Raw genomic sequence first — 23,158 nt, 5'->3', positions numbered from 1 at the left:
AGGAACAGCCTTACAACAGGCCTACAAGCCCTCAGTCCAGCCTCTCTCATCCTATTGCAGACAGTCTGAGCACTGATGGAGGGATTCCTGGTTCCTGGTGTAACTCGGGCAGTTGTTGTTGCCATCCTGTACCTGTCCCGCAGGTGTGATGTTCGGATGCACCGGTCCTGTGCAGGTGTTGTTACACGTGGTCTACCACTGCAAGGACGATCAGCTGTCCGTCCTGTCTCCCTGTAGCTCTGTCTTAGCCGTCTCACAGTACGGACATTGCAATTTATTGCCCTAGCCACATTTGCATTCCTCATGCCTCCTTGCAGCATGCCTAAGGCACGTTCACGCAGATGAGCAGGGACCCTGGGCATCTTTCTTTTGGTGTTTTTCAGTGTCAGTAGAAAGGCCTCTTTAGTGTCCTAGGTTTTCATAACTGTGACCTTAATTGCCTACCGTCTGTAAGCTGTTAGTGTCTTAACGACCGTTCCACAGGTGCATGTTCATTAATTGTTTACGGTTCATTGAACAAGCATGGGAAACAGTGTTTAAACCCTTTGCAATGAAGATCTGTGAAGTTATTTGGATTTTTACGAATTATCTTTGAAAGACAGGGTCCTGAAAAAGGGTTTCTTTTTTTGCTGAGTTTACTTTTTATCACATGATATCTTGTGGCCTTTTAGGGGTACTTCAGATTTAAAAAATATGATGCAAAAATATTTTATGTCCAACATTTCGACAGACAAGCTGTCTTCATCAGGGTATAATGACAAACACTATTGGGTGACTCGTTTATATAGTGTCAAAAGACAGACACAGGTGTGTTCCACTCTGCTAGCCAGCACCTCGCCTAAATAGGTGTGCATTTCTTTCACCTCTGGGTAATTCAGATTATCACAGGTGTCTGTAATTAGCTTTGGCCCTCTCTGTGACCTTATCAAATGTAAAATATATAAAATAAGATTATTTTAAATTGTAAACTGAGTGGTTTGAGCCCTGAATGTTGATTGGGCTATGTCCAGGCACTCCACGATGCGTCTTAGCCGTGGTATATTGGCCATATACCACACCCCTCGTGCCTTATTGGTAAATTTTACCATGGCATTGAATACTTGTTTCTGATTGGCTTGAAGGGCTTTCTAGAGTGTGCATTATTTTCCTATAACGCACGTTATATCAGCACGGTAGAATTCAATGGCTGTAGTTCAATCTTACGTGTTTTGTTTGAGCTGCTTTTGAAACCAAAAGTCGAATTGAAATCATTGGCATTGTTGAATTCGATTTCCATAGTAGCAAGCTAGGACTGATGGTTTGGTTAGCTAAACTAGAAAGTCTGTTTGTTTGGTTCACATGGCAGCTACTGTGGCTATGGGCATCCACACCAAACTCGCTCCAGTCACGCAGGTTGAAATATCAAAACGAACTCTGATATTTATTATTATATTAATTTGGGGACAGGTCGAAACACATGAAACATTCATGAACATTTAGCCAAGTTCTATTTTACCGCCTGGCTACGCAGACGCTCATTGACGAGCGCGAGCAGTTTAGATTAAATGATTGAACAACATGTATGTGTACATTTCTTTTGCAACGCTTGCACACACAACGCGAGCGGTGTGGTCAGCATTTTAGTTATGCACTCCTATGTATCTCCACAGGCCGAAGAAGAGCCCGCTGTTCTTGGTAGATCTGGTTCTGGATGTGACTGGGGTCCACTACAGCACTCCTCTGGAAAACTTTGAGACTTCCATCATTACCCTGTTTGATAAGGGGATCCTTTCCACCCACAATGTGCCTCAGCTGGATAAGGCAAGACAAGACACCATGCATTCCAACATTTTGACAATTTATTTAAATTACAGTAATGAAGTTAGAATTGATTTGCTTCACACTTCTGCCGTTTATGATGATGGCTTTTTGTGTCTCTCAGTTTGTGATGCAGAAGATGTTCATCAGTGGCACTCCTCTGTTGGAGTCAGTGGGTCTGTGGGAGCCTGCGGTGGCAGAGCTGAGGGAGAGGGTCCGTGCCGCCCTGCGTCAGGCTGCCATCCCACTCCGGGCCTACGCCCGCGAGTATGAGAGATACCTAGAGCTGCACAACTCAGACATAGAGACCTTCCTTAAGTAAGACCTGTCTCAGTAGAACTTGTAGTTGTAGCACTTGTGTCTGTAACTAAGTCTTTGTGTGTATGTGTCCCAGGGCCCACAGCCAGGAGGAGCAGACTCCCCAGGAGGTGAAACGGGAGGTGGTACAGCACCTAAAGGAGAAGGAGCGTCTAGACCACTCCTTCCCATCCTCCATCGTCATCGGCCCCTTCACCGTCAGCGTGGAGAGTGTCCGCCAGAGCCTGTCCAAGAAACGCAGAGCCCTGGCTAACGCCGTGCTCGACCGGCTTGCCCTCAAGCTCCGCAAGCAAGTGGAGGACGTAAGTCTCAAGACTTTTCAAGAGATTTGTGTAGCAAAGTACAGGAATATCATACTTGAGGATATACAATGGTCAATGTTGTTTAGTAGGCATTGCATGTGACGTTAAGTGCAGATATGTTTGTTAGTATTTGGCTCAGACCAGTCTGTACTGTGTGTTTTGCTTTTTTCCAGGCATGTGAAGAGTGTAAGGCCATCAGCAGGAAGCTGCATGAGAAGCCGAACAGCATTGAGGAGCTGACCGACCAACGTGAATGGATGAAGCAGATCTCAGATCAGCTCAAGGCCCATGAGGTACAGAGAATAAATTATACAGACTTGCAGAGAATAGAATACATCATTTTTGGTACTGTAAAGATCATCCTCTTGATTAGAGAGTTCTCATTTTGTGTGTCACTTTCCTCAGGAGCTCCTATCCAAAGCCATGTCAGACTACGAGTTGATCGATGAGTTCTTCTACACCCTGTCAAATGAGGACTTCAATGGAAAGTAAGGCTGGCTGTTACAACACGTTGAAAGATTGAGATACTGGTTTTGTATTGGAGTGAGAACGAGAGGTCAAACTAGGAGTGTAGAAAGTAAATAATAGGTTTGAGTGAATGCTGGAAGTGAGAGCGCGAGTGTCTGTCTCTTTTGCTGTGCAGGTGGACAGCCATTGGCTGGCCACATAAGATTGTGACCCAGATGGAGACGGTATCGTCCCAGCATGTTGAGGATGAAGAACGCTTCAACAAGATCCAGCAGGCTGACCAGAACAACTTCCAGGAGCGCCTGGACTCTCTACAGGTGAGCCATGCTTTCAAATCCCCAGACTTTGACAAAAATTACCCTTTTCTGTTGCCTGCCTCTGCATGTTGTTGCAGATGGTGGTGGCTGGCTTTTCTGGGTACACGGACATCAGCCGAGCCCACGAGGTGGCCAACGAGGTACGACGTGTGGGCAAGCAGCTGAAGGAGTCCCAGACCATGGCCCAGACATACAACAACCGGGACCGTCTGTTTGGCATCCCTGTCACCAACGTGAGTGTGGCGTTATTGACTCGATCTACCTCCCCAATGGCTTCTACTTGAGTTGATGTAGACTATGCTGTTGTTGAGCAATCAACCAACATGTAAAAACAAAGACTGACTTGTACTGACTGGCTGCTGTGTCTGTGTTGCAGTACGACCGTCTGCAGAAGCTGATCAGGGACTTCCAGCCGTTCAGAGACCTGTGGACCACCACGTCAGACTGGCTGCGGTGGCACGATAGCTGGCACAATGACCCCCTTTCCATCATTGACCCCGAGCAGCTGGAGCGCAACGTCACAGACGCCTTCAAGACCATGCACAAGTGTGTCAAAATGTTCAAGGACATCCCCGGTGAGCAGTGGTGGAAAAAGTACTCAATTGTCATACTTGAGTAAAAGTAAAGATACCTTAATCGAAAATTAATCAAGTGAAAGTCACCCAGTTAAATACTCCTTGAGTAAAAGTCTAGATCAGATCAGAGGCGGTAGGGATGACCAGGGATGATCTCTTGATAAGTGTGTGAATTGGACCATTTTCCTGTCAAAATGTAACAAGCACCTTTGGGTGTCAGGGAAAATGTATGGAGTAAAAGTAAAAGTTGCCAAAAATATAAATAGTAAAGTACAGATACCCCCAAAAATGACTTAAGTAGTATTTTTACTTAAGTACTTTACACCACTGCCGGTGAGTGACGCTTTATCAAGTAATCAAATCTGATTTGTATACAAAGTGCTTAACATAACCATGGCCTAAACCTCCCAAAAGCAAGAATCAATGAGTGGCAAGGGGGGAAAAGATCTGTCTCTCTACCTCTTTCTTTCTCTCTCTCCCTACCTACCTACACACACATACACACCAGCGTGTCAGGAGGTGGCTTCTGACATCCGGGGGAAGATAGATGACTTCCGTCCCTACATCCCTCTGATCCAGGGCCTGAGGAATCCTGGGATGAGGGGCAGACACTGGCAGCTGCTGTCAGACCGCATCCACATGAATGTCAAGCCCAAGGCCAACCTCACTTTCTCCCGTTGCCTGGAACTAGGCCTGCAGGACCATGTGGATGAGATAGCACAGGTGGCTGAGGTGGCAGGGAAGGAGTACGCCATCGAACAGGTACTGGATAACTGCAGGCAGTAATAAAGTGGCTAATATCTGTTACAGCCAATAGCGTTGACGGACACAGTTATCTAATATCCTAATTTTGGACTGAACTAAATGTGTCCCTGTCCTCCCTCTCCCCATTCAGGCTCTGGATAAGATGGAGCATGAGTGGTCGACGGTGACCTTCGAGGTGTTGCCCTACAAGGAGACGGGCACTTACATCCTGAAGAGCCCAGACGAGGCGTCACAGCTGCTGGATGACCACATCGTCATGACCCAGAGCATGTCTTTCTCCCCCTACAAGAAACCCTTTGAGGAACGCATCAGCACGTGGGAGAGCAAGCTCAGGATGACTCAGGTACAGCAGAAAGATACATACGTCTGACTGGGTGTCATTGGAAGGAGAAGGAGGCTAAAGTAACATTGAAAGTGTCCTACTAGGTGAATGGAGAGCCTTAAAAGGCTGATTGGCCCATTCTCACCATTTAAAATCCCTGTAGTAGATGTTGTTCATTCTTCATGAGATGTTTCAAAACCTCATTAATGTTGTGTGACTGCCCTCTGCTGGTGCTTGCAGGATGTGCTGGAAGAGTGGCTGACCTGCCAGCGCTCCTGGCTTTACCTGGAGCCTATCTTCAGCTCTGACGACATCAACCGCCAGTTGCCTGTAGAGGGAAAGAGGTACCAGACCATGGAGCGCACCTGGAGGAAAGTGATGAAGAGCGCCTACGACAACAAACAGGTGAGATACTGTAATCACAACACAATACAACAACAACCCACATCATGCTTAGATTGACTTCAAGAAGGTTTAGAGTTGATACTGAGTGTAAACTAAATGTTTATTGTGTGTGTGCGTACGTGCATGTGTGTGTCTAGGTTATTGACCTGTGCCCGGACCCCCGTCTGTTGGACAGTCTGAGGGACTGTAATAAGCTGTTGGAGCTGGTGCAGAAGGGTCTGAGCGACTACCTAGAGACCAAGCGTGGCTCCTTCCCCAGGTATGCTGTCACTAATGACTGTGTTTCAGCTCTAAGCAAAATTACTGTTTATTTAGATTCAGTATTACAGATGTATTCGATAGTTGTTGATTAATACCATTAGAAACAGCTTTGAAATGATCTTTCTCAGAAATGGCAACATAGAGAACTTTTGCCTTTGCAGGTTCTATTTCCTGTCTGACGACGAGCTCCTGGAGATTCTCTCCCAGACCAAGGATCCCACAGCAGTACAGCCTCATCTGCGCAAATGCTTCGAGAACATTGCACGGGTTAGTCTGTCTCTCTCTATCCCCCTGCGCCCCTTTTCAAATATTCCTTTTCTTGAGTTTTATCTCTTTCTATCTCTTCTCCTTCTCTGTGTCCCACAGCTTAAGTTCCAGTCAGACCTGCAGATCACTCATATGTACTCTGGGGAGGGGGAGGAGGTCAAGCTCTGCCTGCCAGTGTGGCCCTCTGGGAATGTGGAGGACTGGCTGAGGGAGGTGGAGAAGTCTATGAAGGCCTGTCTGAGGGACAACATTGAACGCTCGCTGAAGGTCTACCCACAGGTCAGCCCCTTACCAAATCTACAGTAGCAGTGCATGGGTCAAATTTTTGGGGAAGCCAAGCCAGGGGGGAAAAAGCCATATTACAATCTATGTGTTGTGATAATTGCGTTGTTTGCTCTATAACCTGTTAGTTCATATGCCACCGTGATATATAGACCTAAGGCCCAGACAATAAGAAGACAACAGTCACACAGTGGCAGAATAAATTCAACCACATGGTTGTTTCATTGCAAAACCGGAGAGCAACATCTGTCTGGTGAAGTCTACAAAGGATATTTGAATGTAACAGTTACATGACCTACAGCATGGGCAAGCAAGTTAATGTTTGGGACATTTTCGAACTAGTAAATAACTACAGATTTAGAACCACAGAGTTACCGCAAGTCACAAAGAAAACAGGAGCTGCCTCCTCTATTCAAGCACCATTTCAACTTCAACATTTCAATTTCATCAAATCACTTATGCTTGTTCTAATACAGTGACAACTTAAAGATACCAAAAAACTATTTAGACCAATTAACGTAAGCTAAATATGTGTGGCTGTCCACGGTACTGATTTCTGTGCGTGCAAGTAGAAAAACATGTAGACTCGCCGTACTTGTAGAGAAATGCCAATGCCATTCTCCTGTCTTTCATGTTGCCCAAATGGTCTATGACTGTCATACAGTAAATGCTTTTTAGTTTTTGTTGTCCTATGCTACCTGGCTAAAATGCTTGCTCGCTAACCTAACTTCCTTTAATGGGCAATAATGAGCCAGCTAGTTAATATTAGTCTTCTACATCTAGCTACATATTGAACTCACATCCTCTCAGGCCAGGGGCACAAGGTATGAATTTATAGTTGGATCAGATTCACCATTGTAATCATTGGCCAGTACGGAGAATTAAGTAAAAGTCCAAATCCTTATCTCCATCCATGGCTAATTTACGAAAGGGACGATTTTAACTAGTTAGCTAGCCAGCCATCGGAAGACAACGACACAACGAGATGCAACAATTCAAGTTTTTTCTCTCAATTACGTTATGCTTTTGATGTGATGTGATTGGTGTGAAGATAATTCCGAACTGACTTCCCTTGACACCTTTTTTTGGTTCGCCAGGACCAACCACAGTTGAGCTCACTGAGTTTAGCTCAACGCTGATTTGCTATTATTTTAGAATGTTTTTATTAAGGGAGACCAAATGCTTGTTGGCTTCCCTTGCTATTGAATTCAATGTTGTGGGTGGCAATGATATCATACACTTTTAGGCCAGACAGCATCAGATACTTAAGTGATAATGGCCGAAAAGGCGATGTTTGGAGGATATATTGGCATGGGTGTTGTTAGGCTTTCTAGGGTTGCTACCCAGGCTGTCTGGTCGTTCATTGTATCAGTTCCATTGCCTTAGACGTGACCCAGTCTTTCAGTCTTTTTGTTCTGTATCTATGGACGTGACCCAGTCATACCTTCTAAATGTTCTATTGCCATACTGGCCAGCAACGTTCTTATCCCTTGTTTGCTAGCTAGCCAACTATGGCTAACTTACAGTCACGTCACAAAGTAATGACAGAATAAAAGCAAAGTAGCTGCATTTGCATTTCTTTAAGCTGTTTTCTAGTGACATTTATTTGGATAATGTTACAGCCAGAACATTGAGCTAATGAGGCGCGATTTCGTCTGGCATAGAAAATGTGCTCACTCGTCAGGACACTGTTGTTCAGAGAAGCTATCTAACAACACAATCACTTCAAACTGAAGCTGGAAAGACTGCAAACTAGCTGCACTTCGTTTTGTTTTACCGTTTTTCAATTTACATTTCTTTGTATATATCCATGGATATGATTGTTTTTTGCTTGGTCTATTTTTGGGGGAAGCCTGACTTCCGTTGGCAGCCATGAATACACATAACTGCCAATATATCAACCAGTTGACAGAAAACTACACAGTTCAAACATGATTTTGTCTTACTGTATTGTCATCTGTTACACTGGGCTGAGGTTTTGGGATTTTCCAAATAGTGTCCAAGCTTTGTGAAACGCACTGACGACTGTGATGTGTGTGTGCCCTCCTGTCCCTTCCCCTTAGCAACCGCGTACAGAGTGGGTGTTGTCATGGCCTGGGCAGGTGGTGATCGCTGGCTGCCAGACCTTCTGGACCACTGAGGTGTCAAATGCACTGGAGCAGGGAGACCTGACTGACCGACTCTATCCCCAGCTACAAACACAGGTGTGTATCCTAAGTTTTCCCAAAGCTTGGCTAGACCCTGGCCATAGATGGGTTAGTTTACAACGTTACGAAACTATGTGTATATTGTTGTGATTATGGATGGCCAGATTGCTAGCAAGAATGACAAGAAACTGCCATGTGGGGAATCGTAAGTGTCTTGTTTTTAAGTGTTTTGACTGATTTCATGTCAATACTATTGCTAAAATGTGCTAGCTAGCTAACCAACAACCGTAACAATGTATTTGAGAGACAACAAGTGCTCATTGTGCAAATATAGCTTACATGTTGTCAATCTAAGCCAACCTCATCTGTTTAGCCCATAGTTGCACACAAGTCAGTTGTTGCTAAACAACCAACATGTCTATTTTGTAGCTGAAGTTCAGATGTGCATGGAACAAATTGGACATTTTAGTCATTTAGTACACTCTTATCCAGAGGGACTTACAGTAGAGTGAGTGCATGAATGTTCATACTTTTTTCTCTGTGGGAATCAAACCTACAACCCTGGTGTTGCAAGCGCCATGATCTACCTACTGAACCAACTGGGACCATCAGTATGGCTTCAATGGGCTATGATATCATATCATTGTGAAGAATGTGAAAGAGAATATGTGACTGACAGTGTCCTCCCCTTTGTTATGGTGTAGCTGGGAGACCTGGTGCAGCTGGTGAGGGGCCGCCTGTCTAAGATGCAGAGAGCCGTTCTGTCTGCCCTCATCGTCATAGAGGTCCATGCCAAGGACGTTGCAGCCAAGCTGGTAGAGGAGGGCGTCTCCAGCATCAATGACTTTGAGTGGATCAGCCAGCTCAGGTTTGACCTGCCCAACAAAATATACCTGCTGCTCATATGATGTACTTCTGCCTTAGAGAGCTAACGATTTGGGTTGAACCATTGTGTGTAGATGACATGCAGAAATCTGTGAACATTCCAGATTCCCCTTAATTAATATTTGTTTCTAGGTATTACTGGGCTCGAAATGACCTGTATATCCGGGCAGTGAACGCAGAGTTCCTCTATGGATATGAGTACCTGGGCAACTCAGGACGCCTGGTCATCACCCCACTCACAGACCGGTAAGCTTTGGCTACCCGCCAATGGGTCTCAATGACTCCCGCCCTTGTTATGAAAGCATGTCTCACCCATAGAGATAGATTGAGGACTCTAGTGCCCAAAAGCCCGTTTTAGCATAGGCAGCGCCATTGAGGACTTTCCCCATTTTGAAGTAGTCAATTGGGTGGGTCTTCCTATGTATTAAGGAAGGATCACATAATTACATTTAGATGACCAGGAAGGATCAGCCAATGAATTATACTTGTGATGAAACATTCCATAACTGTAGTTGGCAGTAAATCGCCAACCTTGGCTTTAAACCTGTTCAAACAACACACACTAGGTGGCAGTGTGCAGTTTGTTTGCCAACTCATAGAAGTAGTAGAAGTAGAAAATGGACAACTTCAAAATGGAGACGGTCTCAATGGCACTGGTGATGCTCTCACAGACGCCATAATGGGATAGATACAATGATGCAATGTCTATCTAAAGCTGAATGTCACTCAAACCGACCACTTTGAGCACTTCAATCACTCGATATGTGTGTTCACGAGTCAATCGAGTCAATCTCAAACGCTAGTTGTCGAGTCATCAAGGGCTCCACGGCGCCTTTTGGAAGCCTCTTTATTCAGTGGGCATCCTATGCCGACTGCGCCCTTGGTAGCAACTTCTTCCCATGAATCTTAGCATGTTGCCTAGCATCAACAGTCACTACTGCAACGCCCTCAAAAGCATTCAGAATAAATCAAGAAATCTGTAATTAATTCATTTTCAAGTTTAATTTTGAGGATGTCTGAGTCTAGCAGTTTACACCTAGCAAAGTAGTCCAGTGTATTTCTGAAGTTTGATCATGTACATGAAAACTTGTCCATTATTACCTTGCTAGCTGAGCCTGAGCCAGTCACTGACTTATATAAACGAAAGAGAAGCTAACCAACCAGCTAGTGCAACACTAAATGCAATTCTCCTTCTATAAGCAAGCTAGCCAGCTACTGTAAAATGCACTGATGCTTCTATACACAAGTTAGCTAGTTAGCTAGCTATTTTAGTAACGTTATTTTATAATAATGAATGGTTTTTAATGAAGCAGCAAGCAACGTGCTCTGCCGTGAGTCTGTACAGTATCGAGTCTGCTGCTGCGCTGTGCATTTATCTGACTCAACGTTACAACATAGCAATTGTTGCTTTGGAAACATGCTGAAATACAGACTGACTGCTGGGAACATGTCTACAACTTATCAGTAAACTGTTAAACTATCGTAAATAAGTGACAAGCTACACACTGTTTATAAGTGCAGTGCCAAAAATCTATAGCTAGCAGGAGATAAAATTCCATCTCAGTGTTTGTCAGTGAAGCTAGCAGCAGGCAGGCTACAACAAGCTAAAACCAGTTGATGAAAACACTGGCGACTGATATACTTGCACATGGCTGTTCAATAAAGGATTTAGGGTTTGTGAGTCTATGGTCTCACCCCTCTCTCCCTCCCCCTCTCAGGTGTTACCTGACCCTGACAGGGGCACTGCACCTGAAGTTCGGAGGGGCCCCTGCGGGTCCAGCAGGAACAGGGAAAACAGAGACCACTAAAGACTTGGGGAAAGCCCTGGCTATCCAGACTGTAGTCTTCAACTGCTCGGATCAGCTGGACTTCATCGCCATGGGCAAGTTCCTCAAGGGACTGGCCAGGTTAGTCCTTATATAAAACACCAAACTGGTAAAAATATAAATTGTATGTGCTACAAAATAACACAAGCCTTATTCTAAAATTAATTAAATTGTATTTTTTCCTCATCAATCTACACACAAGACCCCATAATGACAAAGCAATTTTTAGCACATTTATTAAAAATAAAACACTGAAATATTACAATACCATAAATATTCAGACCCTTTACTCAGTACATTGTTGCGATTACAGCCTCGAGTATTCTTGGGTATAACGCTACCGTCTTGGCACCTGTATTTGGGGAGTTTTTCCCATTCTTGTCTGCAGATCCTCTCAAGCTCTGTCAGGTTGGATGGGGAGTGCAGCTTCACAGCTATTTTCACGTTTCTCCTGAGATGTTCGATTGGGTTCAAGTCCGGGCCCTGGCTGGGCCACTCAAGGACATTCATAGACTTGTCCCGAAGTCACTCCTGCGTTGTCGTGGCTGTGTGCTTAGGGTTATTGTCCTGTGGGAAGGTGAACCTTCGCCCCAGTCTGAGGTCCTGTGCGCTCTGGAGCAGATTTCTATTGAGGATCTCTCTGTTCTTTGCTTCGTTCATCTTTCCCTTGATCCTGACCAGTCTCCCAGTCCCTGCTGCTGAAAAACATCCCCACAGCATAATGCTGCCACCACCTTGCTTCACCGTACGGATGTGGCCAGGTTTATTCCAGACGTGACGTTTGGCATTCAGGCCAAAGAGTTCCATCTTGGTTTCATCAGATCAGAGAATCTTGTTTCTCATGGTCAGAGTCCTTTAGGTGCCTCTTGGCAAACTGCAAGCGGACTGTCGTGCCTACTATTGAGGAGTGGCATCCATCTGGCCACTCTACCATGAAGGCCTGATTGATGGAGTGCTGCAGAGATTGTTATCCTTCTGGAAGGATATCCCATCTCCACAGAGGAACTCTGGAGCTCTGTTAGTGACCATCGGGTTCTTGTTCACCTCCCCGACCAAGGCCCCTCTCCCCTGATTGCTCAGTTTGGCTGGGCGGCCAGCTCTAGGAAGAGTCTTGGTGGTTCCAAACTTCTTTCATTTAAGAATGATGGAGGCCTCTCAAGTGGCGCAGCGGTCTAAGGCACTGCATCGCAGTGCTAGAGGAATCGCTACAGATCCATGTTCTCCCAAGTCTGTACGGGAGATTCAGCGATGGGAGGGGCCGACTTTAACTACAAATTGGGGAGAAAAGGGGGTAAAATAATAATAATAATAATAATAATAGAAAAATAACAAAAGAGGAAAAAACTATAGTTTAGAAAACAAATTGAATGATGGAGGCCACTGTGTTCTTGGGGACCTTCAATGCTGTAGAAATGTTTTGGTACCCTTCCCCAGATCTGTGCCTCGACACAATCCTGTCTTGGAGCTCTACTGACAATTCCTTTGACCTCATGGTTTGGTTTTTGCTCTGACATGCCCTGTCAACTGTAGAGGTGTGTGCCTTTCCAAATCATGTCCAATCAATTGAATTTACCACAGGTGGACTCCAATCAATTTGTAGAAACATCTCAAGGATGGATCAATGGAAACAGGATGCACCTGAGCTCACTTTCGAGTCTCATAGCAAAGGGTCTGAATACTTATATAAATAAGCTTTCTGTTTTTGATTTTTAATACATTTGTAAAAATGTCTAAAAACCTGTTTATGCTTTGTCATTATGGGTTATTGTGTGTTGATTGATGAAGAAAAAATACAATCCATTTTAGAATAAAGCTGTAACGGAACAAAATGTGGAAAAAAGGAAGGGGTCTGTATTCTTTCCAAATGCACTGTATATCCTGTTGAATGTATTTAAATTGTTTTGTGGGGCTACTGTGATCTACTGTATCTCCTGTAGTTCTGGAGCCTGGGCATGTTTTGATGAGTTTAACCGCATTGATGTGGAGGTGCTGTCAGTGGTAGCCCAACAAATCGCCACCATCAATAAGGCCCAGCATCAGAGGGTGAACAAAAACATACACAAACACAGTCATAGACAACATGTACACAGTCAAAAGTGCATACACACATGAAAATATTACAGATTTGTATGTCTGTGCGTGCGTGCGTGCGTGCGTGCGTGCGTGCGTGCGTTTGTGTTTGTGTCTCTCAGGCGGAGCGATTTGTGTTTGAGGGGCAAGAGATCCCTCTTGTTGCGTCTTGTGCTGTTTTCATCACCATGAACCCTGGTTACGCCGGCCGCACTGAACTACCAGATAACCTAAAGGTAGCTACATAAAATTGCCCAAAACATTTAAAAGTTCACATCCCTGGCAGGGTATTGTAAAACGAAGCACTGATGTGTGACTGTAACACATTATATTTATATCTGTTTGTCTTAAGGCTCTGTTCCGTCCTGTTGCTATGATGGTCCCTGATTATGCTATGATCGCTGAGATCTCTCTCTACTCCTTTGGCTTCAGCGATGCTAAAGTCCTCTCCAAGAAGATCACCACCACCTTCAAACTGTCCTCCGAGCAGCTCAGCTCCCAGGTGGTAGCCTAGTCTACATAGAATCTTTGCCCCAGTACCCATACCCGCAGAATGCATTATTGAGGGTCAAGCTTTATATCCAGTGCTCTATTTCTTCGTGAAAGTATTTGTGGAAATTATAATCAATAATGAGTCGAGACAAGGTCAGTCATCAATCAGGATATTACTTTATTCAAAATGTATTAATAACATCAATCAATTATTGCAATAATGAAGCTGGTCGACGACCCACCCGTAGGTGATTCGTTGACAGCCCAACGAGCGGATTTGAGCCACAGCATTTTATAGCAAAGTACATGCCCGGAATGTTCATGACAAACAACAGATGTATGGAATGGGTCACAAGGTTTGGATTTGTATGAAAGATACTAATAATTTACAGCAGATATAGTCTGCTGTAAATTATTAGTATCTTTCATACAAATCTGTTCTCATTGTGTAGAAACCAGGGTCTGACCCCCAAAACAAAGTTCCTCTCATCATTATTCATACCGGAGCCATCTCCACCCTGGTGCCTCCCAGCACATAAACACCAACTCATTCTATGGAATGCGGGCTCCGAGAGAGGACAAGACCATCATAAATCAGTTGTTAGAGTTAAATCTCAGAAGCTCGTCTCAGTTCACACAGACACAATAGAGTTCTAAGAACCCTATTTTGTTGTATAAAACAACCATTTGATGCAATAACGTATTATTAACATAATCATGTAATTTCTCCACGATAATACCCCATTTTGAGATTTTTCTCAACCTAATAGAAAATTACAAAGTTTAAAACATTAATTCACATGTAGAAAACAAATAAGGCATCAAACCACTTATCTCAAACTTATAGGAAGAAAAAAAACTTCCTTGCACTAGTATACTACCATTGTAAATGACCAACTGTTGGTTCATTGTGCCTTTTAACTTAACATAATATGTCCTTCATTGGGAATGATATAAACATTAAAATATTGTTAAGAAATTATCAGCAATCTAATCAGAGTACATTTTTCATCAGTATGAAACAAATCATCTTGTTGATACTGAGCATACTCCCATTGGTCAGCATAGTGGAAATAACTATTTCCATCTCCAAAAACCAAAAATGTGCATATCTTGTTGGATAAATCCAGGAAGTGACTCCTGGTTTAAGGGACATTTATTCCATTGGTGCCTAATGAATATGACCCAGGGCAAGCATCATGATTCCACTACTTATAAGGCAACTCCTATGGTCTCTATGTGCCATGAACACCATACCTGCTATAGTTCCTGAGTATTATCATTGTCATCAAAAATGTAATTTGGTAATGGATATAAATCAAATAGATTAGGATCAGTTTCACCCTCTCCAGTCACCAATCAATCCATAATACATGAGTTGCTTCACTCAAAGTTAAAACCCTCAGTTTTAAGAACCCTATTTTGTTGCATAAAACAACCATTTGATGCAATAACAGTATTATTAACATAATCTTGTAATTTCTCCACAATAAAGTTTGACTGATGTATATGTTTGCAGGATCACTATGACTTTGGTATGAGAGCTGTAAAGACTGTGATCTCTGCTGCTGGAAACTTGAAGAGGGAGAATCAAGATATGAATGAGGTTAGAACAACACTTTATATGCCTAAATACACTGACCAGGCTATCAATAACCTGACGTAATCAGCCCGTCTCCCACCTCTAACTTCCAGGAACTGATCTGTCTACGGGCCATACGAGACGTCAACGTCCCCAAGTTCCTCCAAGATGACCTCAAGCTTTTCAACGGCATTGTGTCCGATCTCTTCCCCAAGATACGGGAGGAGCCCATCGACTACGGCATCCTGGAGAAGTCAATTCGCAACGTCTGTGCCAAGAAGAACCTCAAGGATGTGGATGGTTCGTACTCTATGGGGACACACAGCTTGTTTTTGTACTGTCTAACCTACATTATATCTGCTTATTAGTGATACTGTGCTATTGAGACTAGAATATAGGTATAAGTTAGGAGGGAAATAATATATATTTTTTTACATGGATTAATTTCCCATGTGTAAATGCAGGATACATTACCAAGTGTATTCAGTTGTATGAGACTACTGTTGTGAGGCATGGACTGATGTTGGTGGGACCGTCCGGCTCCGGAAAAACCAAGGTCTGCATTCCCCAAAAACCTATCTTTACCAGCAGCACATGATATGTATTTGAAGATGATTCTGGTATTACAAATGAATGTAATATATTGCCATTGGCTTGGTTTGTGTGTCAGTGTTATGAGATCCTAGGGACAGCGATGACGGCTCTGCAGGGCCAGGTCTCTGTGAGTGGTGGTGTTTATGAGGCTGTACAGACCTATGTCCTCAACCCCAAGTCCATTACCATGGGACAGCTCTATGGGGAGTTTGACCTGTTGACACATGAATGGTGAGTAATTGCTCCATGTGCACATAACAGACCATCGCATACCATCTGTAGATTTGCAAACACATATACAGTAGATAGCATATTGAATATCCTGAACACTCTCACACATCCATGCACACACACTCATGCTTCTTCTCCCTCTGTGTGTCTCCATTCAGGTCGGATGGTATCCTGTCCTCTCTGATCCGTGGGGGGTCGTCCTCCATGGACGAGGAGAAGAAGTGGTACATGTTTGACGGGCCAGTGGACGCTGTGTGGATCGAGAACATGAACACTGTGCTGGATGACAATAAAAAACTCTGCCTGAGCTCTGGAGAGATCATCAAACTCACAGATGTGAGAAACCTTTACATCTCTTCTGTCAGCTTTCCCTCTCTCATTTTGTTCCATACTAGTTATGCACATTCAGAGTACATGTGTGTATCCTCCTCCAGGTGCAGACGATGATGTTTGAGGTGCAGGACCTGGCGGTGGCGTCCCCAGCCACAGTGTCTCGTTGTGGGATGGTGTACCTGGAGCCTAGCATCCTGGGCCTTGCGCCCTTCACTGAGTGCTGGCTGAGGACGGTCCCCGAACCCCTGAGGCCCTACACAGACCAGCTCAATTCCCTCTTCATCAGGTTTCTCCAGGTAACACAGACGGCCGCTCAACAGGCATTTTACTAATGTTTATTCCACTTTACAACTGTATCATAAGTTACTTGTTGTGAGTGTCTGGCTGTGTCAGGCCTTGTTCTGTTGGGCCTCAGGGGAAATTGAGTCTGTGTGTCTCTAGGATTCTATCACGTTTGTAAGGAAGTCTGTGAAAGAGGTCATCTTCTCCATGGACAGCAACCTCACATGCAGTCTGCTCAAACTGCTGGACTGTTTCTTCCAACCTTTCATCCATCGAGAGGTCAGTGAACACCGCTCCATGCCACAAACACCCACACAATCTACCCACCATCAGGAGACAAAACGGATGAGTGATCTGCTGAGGTGACGGAGATGTTCATCTCTTGATGACTAGTCTGTGTGGTGGATGAATTAGTTGGGTAACATAGATAATTAAGATGTTTTATTAGTATAATATGCTTATGTGAGATACTTGTCATTAGAAAGTGTCCTTTGGACTCTGGCGTCTTTCAGTTGCACGTTTCCCTTAGCTGGGGCTCAGTCACTTGGGGCCCAGAGAGGGGAGAGGTCAGACTTGTTTTTTACATGTCCCTGTTGCTATGCAGAATATCTGCAAGAGAGGAGGACTGAATGAAACATTGTCTTCATATGTGAATGTCTTTACCTATTCTTAAACCATGTGAAGGGATGGCGTGATTAACCTCTATGGGCTAGGTGGGACGCTAGCGTCCCCCCCGTGGTGCACTCCATCAACAGCAGGTGCATTTCAAGAGCGGCAAATTTGAAACCAAATAAATGTCAAAATTCAAATTTTTCAAACATACAACTATTTTACACCCTTTGAAAGATAAACATCTCCTTAATCTAACCACGTTTTACGATTTCAAAAAGGTTTTACGGCGAAAGCATAAATTTAGAGTATGTTAGGACAGTACATTTACAAGAGTTGTGTGTAATGTTTTGTCAATTCAAAGACAGGGTCACCAAAACCATAAAACCAGCTAAAATGATGCACTAACCTTTTACAATCTCCATCAGATGACACTCCTAGGACATTATGTTAGACAATGCATGCATTTTTAGTTCTATCAAGTTCATATTTATATCCAAAAACAGCGTTTTACTATGGCATTGATGTTGAGGAAATCGTTTCCCTCCAATAACCGGCAGTCAAGTCAGCATCACAAATTAAATAATTAAAATTAGAAAACATTGGTAAAATATTATATTGTCATTTAAAGAATTATAGATTTACATCTCTTGAACGCAATCAACTTGCCAGATTTAAAAATAACCTTACTGGGAAATCACACTTTGCAATAATCTGAGCACTGCGCCCAGAAAAATACGCGTTGCGATACAGACTAGTCGTCATGTTGGGGAGATCTAAAATCGAAAATACTATGTAAATAATCCATTACCTTTGATTCTCTTCATCAGATGTCACTTCCAGGTATCATAGGTACATAACGAATGTAGTTTTGTTCAAAAAAGCTCATCATTTATGTCCAAAAATCTCCGTCTTGTTAGCACATGATCTAAGCCCGCCGGACTTCACTTCATGAACGAGGGGAAAAAATATATTTACGTTCGTTCAAACATGTCAAACGTTGTATAGCATAAATCATTAGGGCCTTTTTTAACCAGAACATGAATAATATTCAAGGTGGACGAATGCATACTCTTTTATAACGTATTGGAACGAGGGTACCCAACATGAACTCGCGCGCCAGGTGTCTAATGGGCCATCATCGTTCCATGGCTCTTGTTCGGTCAGATCTCCCTCCAGAAGACTCAAAACACTTTGTAAAGGCTGGTGACATCTAGTGGAAGCAATAGGAAGTGCCAAAATATTCCTCAGCCCCTGTGTTTTTCAATGGCATAGGTTTAAAGGTAATACAACACATCAGGTATCCACTTCCTATCAGAAAATGTCTCAGGGTTTTGCCTGCCAAATGAGTTCTGTTATACTCACAGACACCATTCAAACAGTTTTAGAAACTTTAGAGTGTTTTCTATCCATATATAATAAGTATATGCATATTCTAGTTACTGGGTAGGATTAGTAACCAGATTAAATCGGGTACATTTTTTTTATCCAGCCGTGCAAATACTGCCCCCTAGCCCTAACAGGTTAATGGGGAACCAATTAATAGTCTCCACAATGTCTGCGCGCAAGTCACTCCCCTCAGTGAGCTTGTCCAGGAGTGGGAACAAGAGGTGTCTTACTGAGGATGGACCTCTATGAGATAGCACTGACAGAGGAGATTTATGGTGTATTTTGATAAGAACGCCTAAAAAGCATTCCAGAGGACATGAGCTAATAGTTCTGTTCTATACCGTACCAGGGAGGGACGGTTCTAGGGAGACCAGACACCGGTCTATATAATGAACACTGTTGAGATAGCAGTTGCTGTCTGCTGTGTTTTATAGATATCTTTTCATACAAAACTTAACCTTTGTGAACTGTTCCTAAGATTTGTGGTTCATCAATATACTTTGAAGGGGTGGATTCATGGGTATAAAAAGCTCTTTGTATTGTTGTATAGTGACCTTCCTGGTTCATTCGAGAGAGTGCATTATTGAAGGTCAAAGTACTTTTGCAAAAGTATCTTAATTATTAAATATGTAGTTTAACTCAGACTGGTGTGTTTGTAACTCTCCTCATTTGGTAATGCAGAAATTAGCCACCACATCTGTCATATGTACTGTGTGTTTGGCCAGGGGGAGAGGCCTCTTCTGCAGGAGAAGCTGGACCGGTTGAAGGAGCTGATTGAGCCCTGGTTCATCTTCTCTCTGGTGTGGAGTGTGGGAGCCACAGGGGATGCCCCCAGCTGCCAGCGTTTCAGTGCTTGGCTCAGGGCCAAGATGGCAGAGGAGAAGGTTGAGTTGTGTTTTCCAGAGGAAGGCCTGGTGTATGACTTCCAGCTTGATGATGCAGGAATCAGCAACATGGGAGACGAAGAGGAGGAGGACAGAGGGAGGAAGGTGAGCATTTGAAAAGCAAACATTCTGGAAATATCTTTAGAAAAATAAAGGGCCATACAAGTGACATACATCCTGTTGTGTAGGTGCACTGGGTCAGTTGGATGAAATCTGCCCAGAATGTGGTCATCACGCCAGAGACCAGCTACTCTGATATCATCGTACCCACACCAGACACAGTCCGCATTTCCTTCCTGATGGATATGCTGCTTTCAAACAAGAAGCCTGTAAGTGCCGCCCAATCAGGCACTCATAAATAGTGTATTATCAGTGTATCATTCCTGGTGAAAGCTTTTGTGAGTGTAATGGAGGAGTCTTTCTGTGAGTAGAGTTGTTCTTAGTCAGAGGCTCTGTGTTGACCAGGTGCTGTGCATTGGACCGACCGGCACAGGAAAGACCCTGACCATGTCTGACAAGCTGCTGAAGAACATGCCTGCTGAGTACATTACACACTTCCTTATGTTCTCTGCTCGCACCTCAGCCAACCAGACACAGGATTATATTGATAGCAAACTGGACAAAAGGTAAGCCTTTTACCAACATCTCTCTTTGTACTGTATGATCTGTGCTGTAATGTCTAAAGCCAGCCTCATTCCTTTAAATACTGACCTCTCTAACCAAAGCATGTATTTGTCAGGCGTAAGGGTGTGTTTGGGCCTCCCCTGGGGAAGTATTTTATCTTCTTCATTGATGACCTGAACATGCCCATTCTGGAGACCTACGGGGCCCAGCCCCCCATCGAGCTTCTCCGCCAGTGGATGGACCATGGAGGCTGGTATGACAGGAAGCAGATAGGTGAGGACCTTTCCTCCAAAGCTGAGTCTGCACGTCCAGCTCCCATGGCTCTGTGAAAGCCACCACATTGAACTCTGCTTTGTCCTGCAGGCACTTTTAAACACCTGGTAGACATCAACTTTGCGTGCGCTATGGGACCCCCAGGAGGGGGCAGGAACCCCATCACCCAGCGTTTTACACGCCACTTTAACTTCCTCTCCTTCACTGAGATGGAGGACGCCAGCAAGAAGAAGATCTTCTCTACTATCCTGGGCAACTGGATGGGTGAGACGGCCTGACTGCCAAAAATGTATCCAACTGATGTTCATTTTGGTGAAGGGTTGAGGGAGGCTAGGTATCGTTGAGGCACCAGTCACATTGAGGAGGTAGTTTGTTAAGTTGCTGCAATCCTTTCTAATATATTTTTTGCTTTCTTACAGATGGAAATATAAGTAAAAAGGAACCAGGGAGTAAGTCAGAGAGGGAGACAGAGAGACAGAAGAAAGAGAGAGAGAAAGAGAAGACTGACGCTCTAGAAATGTGTTACCATGTATCATTATTTTAAACTCAGCAAAAAAGAAACGTCCCCTTTTCAGGACCCTGTCTTTCAAAGATAATTCGTAAAAATCCAAATAACTTCACAGATCTTCATTGCAAAGGCTTTAAACACTGTTTCCCATGCTTATTCAATGAACCATAAAAAATGTATAAACATGCACCTGTGGAACGGTTGTTAAGACACTAACAGCTTACAGACGGTAGGCAATTAAGGCCACAGGTAAGAAAACATATGACAGTAAAGAGACCTTTCTACTGACTCTGAAAAACACCAAAAGAAAGATGCCCAGGGTCCCTGCTCATCTGCGTGAACGTGTCTTAGGCATGCTGCAAGGAAGCATGAGGAATACAGATGTGGCCAGGGCAATAAATAGCAATGTGAGACGCCTAAGTGGCAGACCACGTGTAACAACACCTGCACAGGATCGGTACATCTGAACATCACACCTGTGGGACAGGTACAGGATGGCAGCAACAATTGCCCGAGTTAAACCAGGAATGCACAATCCCTCCATCAGTGCTCAGACTGTCCGCAATAGGCTGAGAGAGGCTGGCTTGAGGGCTTGTAGGCCTGTTGTAAGGCTGTTCCTCACCAGACATCACTGGCAACAACGTCGCCTATGGGCACAAACCCACCGTCTCTGGACCAGACAGGACTGGCAAAAAGTGCTCTTCACTGACGAGTCGCGGTTTTGTCTCAGCAGGGGTGATTGTCGGATTCGCCTTTATCGTCTAAGGAATGAGCGTTACACCGAGGCCTGTACTCTGGAGCAGGGTCGATTTGGAGATGGAGGGTCCATCATGGTCTGGGGCAGTCTGTCACAGCATCATCGGACTGAGCTTATTGTCATTGCAGGCAATCTCAACGTTGTGCATTACAGGGAAGACATCCTCCTCCCTCATGTGGTATCCTTCTGCAGGCTCATCCTGACATGACCCTCCAGCATGACAATGCCACCAGCCATACTGCTCGTTCTGTGTGTGATTTCCTGCAATACAGGAATGTCAGTGTTCTGCCATGGCCAGCAAAGAGCCCGGATCTCAATCCCATTGAGCACGTCTGAGACCTGTTGGATCGGAGGGTGAGGGCTAGGGCCATTGCCCCAAGAAATGTCTGGGAACTTGCAGGTGCCTTGGTGGAAGAGTGGGGTAACATCTCACAGCAAGAACCGGCAAATCTAGTGCAGTCCACGAGGAGATGCACTGCAGTACTTAATGCAGCTGGTGGCCACACCAGATACTGACTGTTACTTTTGATTTTGACCCCCCCTTTGTTCAGGGACACATTATTCAATTTCTGTTAGTTACATGTCTGTGGAACTTGTTCAGTTTATGTCTAAGTTGTTGAATCTTGTGATGTTCATACAAATATTTACACATGTTAAGTTTGCTGAAAATGAACGCAGTTGACAGTGAGAGGACGTTTCTTTTTTTGCTGAGTTTAGTAATTTATGTAGATTATTAATAAGAGTAGATGTTGATGAAATTCTAAAGTATTAAATTGCTACTGGTCTTTTACACACACAAAAAGGAAAGTTCTCTATATGTCTTTGCTAATTTTATATCCAACCCATCTCCCATACCCCTCTCTTCCCTCAGGACCTGTTCCAGAGATCCAGCCTCTGAACGGGCCTCTAGTGGACGCCACTATCCGTGTCTACGCCACCATCACTTCCCAGCTCCTTCCCACACCAGCCAAATCCCACTACACATTCAACCTTAGGGACCTTTCCAAGGTCTTCCAGGGCATCTTGATGGCAGAGGCTACCAAGATAGAGGTAAATGACTGACGGCTCAAACAGGAGATCATACAGTATAGAAACCCTGAAAGGGTCTTCAAACGGAGGATGTGCTGCTTGTTTTGATTCTCAGGACAAGATGCACTTGCTGCAGTTGTGGTACCATGAAAGCTGCCGGGTGTTCCAGGACCGGCTGGTGAGTGCTGAGGACCGGGACTGGTTTGATAAGCTCCTACAGGCCCGCATTGAGGAGTTTGGCTGCAGCTTTGAGGATGCTGTGCCCTGCCAGCCGGTCCTGTTTGGAGACTTCATGATCCCCGGAGCTGACAACAAAGCCTACCAGCTCATTGAGGACAAGGAGAAGGTGAGACTTCACTGCTAAACTTAAAGGCCAACTCCACCACTTTTCAACCTTGTTTTCATTATCTTCAGAACAATACCAGTGCCAACAAACAACACATTTCTACAAAAATATAAAGTTACAAAGTTCTACCCGATGGCTTCATCAAAAGTTAAAGCATTTTAAAAACAGTGATTTTCAAACACTGAGATTTGCGGTGACGTGGGGAGCAAGAAAATACC

General features: G+C 44.2%; 1 protein-coding gene across 2 annotated transcripts in view; it reads left to right on the top strand.

The window, feature by feature from the left end:
* Window positions 1-23,158, top strand: part of dnah1 (dynein, axonemal, heavy chain 1) — a 57,651-nt gene that overhangs the window by 7,960 nt on the left and 26,533 nt on the right. Inside the window, exons 12-47 of one of the 2 annotated variants that reach the window (XM_014133372.2) lie at window positions 1,650-1,800; window positions 1,922-2,115; window positions 2,192-2,417; window positions 2,591-2,710; window positions 2,823-2,905; window positions 3,061-3,202; window positions 3,280-3,435; window positions 3,579-3,777; window positions 4,286-4,539; window positions 4,673-4,885; window positions 5,105-5,269; window positions 5,407-5,528; window positions 5,692-5,797; window positions 5,897-6,076; window positions 8,143-8,283; window positions 8,931-9,094; window positions 9,244-9,357; window positions 10,830-11,018; window positions 12,875-12,980; window positions 13,130-13,243; window positions 13,360-13,509; window positions 15,019-15,105; window positions 15,195-15,381; window positions 15,546-15,637; window positions 15,752-15,906; window positions 16,065-16,242; window positions 16,341-16,535; window positions 16,681-16,800; window positions 19,245-19,508; window positions 19,592-19,732; window positions 19,869-20,029; window positions 20,143-20,300; window positions 20,391-20,564; window positions 20,720-20,749; window positions 22,437-22,615; window positions 22,710-22,940. In XM_014133372.2, the coding sequence (XP_013988847.1) occupies window positions 1,650-1,800; window positions 1,922-2,115; window positions 2,192-2,417; window positions 2,591-2,710; window positions 2,823-2,905; window positions 3,061-3,202; window positions 3,280-3,435; window positions 3,579-3,777; window positions 4,286-4,539; window positions 4,673-4,885; window positions 5,105-5,269; window positions 5,407-5,528; window positions 5,692-5,797; window positions 5,897-6,076; window positions 8,143-8,283; window positions 8,931-9,094; window positions 9,244-9,357; window positions 10,830-11,018; window positions 12,875-12,980; window positions 13,130-13,243; window positions 13,360-13,509; window positions 15,019-15,105; window positions 15,195-15,381; window positions 15,546-15,637; window positions 15,752-15,906; window positions 16,065-16,242; window positions 16,341-16,535; window positions 16,681-16,800; window positions 19,245-19,508; window positions 19,592-19,732; window positions 19,869-20,029; window positions 20,143-20,300; window positions 20,391-20,564; window positions 20,720-20,749; window positions 22,437-22,615; window positions 22,710-22,940 (5,641 nt within the window). Of the gene's footprint in view, window positions 1-1,649; window positions 1,801-1,921; window positions 2,116-2,191; window positions 2,418-2,590; window positions 2,711-2,822; window positions 2,906-3,060; window positions 3,203-3,279; window positions 3,436-3,578; window positions 3,778-4,285; window positions 4,540-4,672; window positions 4,886-5,104; window positions 5,270-5,406; window positions 5,529-5,691; window positions 5,798-5,896; window positions 6,077-8,142; window positions 8,284-8,930; window positions 9,095-9,243; window positions 9,358-10,829; window positions 11,019-12,874; window positions 12,981-13,129; window positions 13,244-13,359; window positions 13,510-15,018; window positions 15,106-15,194; window positions 15,382-15,545; window positions 15,638-15,751; window positions 15,907-16,064; window positions 16,243-16,340; window positions 16,536-16,680; window positions 16,801-19,244; window positions 19,509-19,591; window positions 19,733-19,868; window positions 20,030-20,142; window positions 20,301-20,390; window positions 20,565-20,719; window positions 20,750-22,436; window positions 22,616-22,709; window positions 22,941-23,158 lie in introns of those variants that run through there. The other variant, XM_045691785.1, reaches the window with a different exon arrangement.

The sequence above is a fragment of the Salmo salar genome, chromosome ssa12, assembly GCF_905237065.1.
Source record: "Salmo salar chromosome ssa12, Ssal_v3.1, whole genome shotgun sequence".
Classification (NCBI taxonomy): Eukaryota; Metazoa; Chordata; class Actinopteri; order Salmoniformes; family Salmonidae; genus Salmo; species Salmo salar.
Note: the sequence above shows the minus strand (reverse complement) of the source record. Positions and strands in the feature narration are given on the sequence as shown.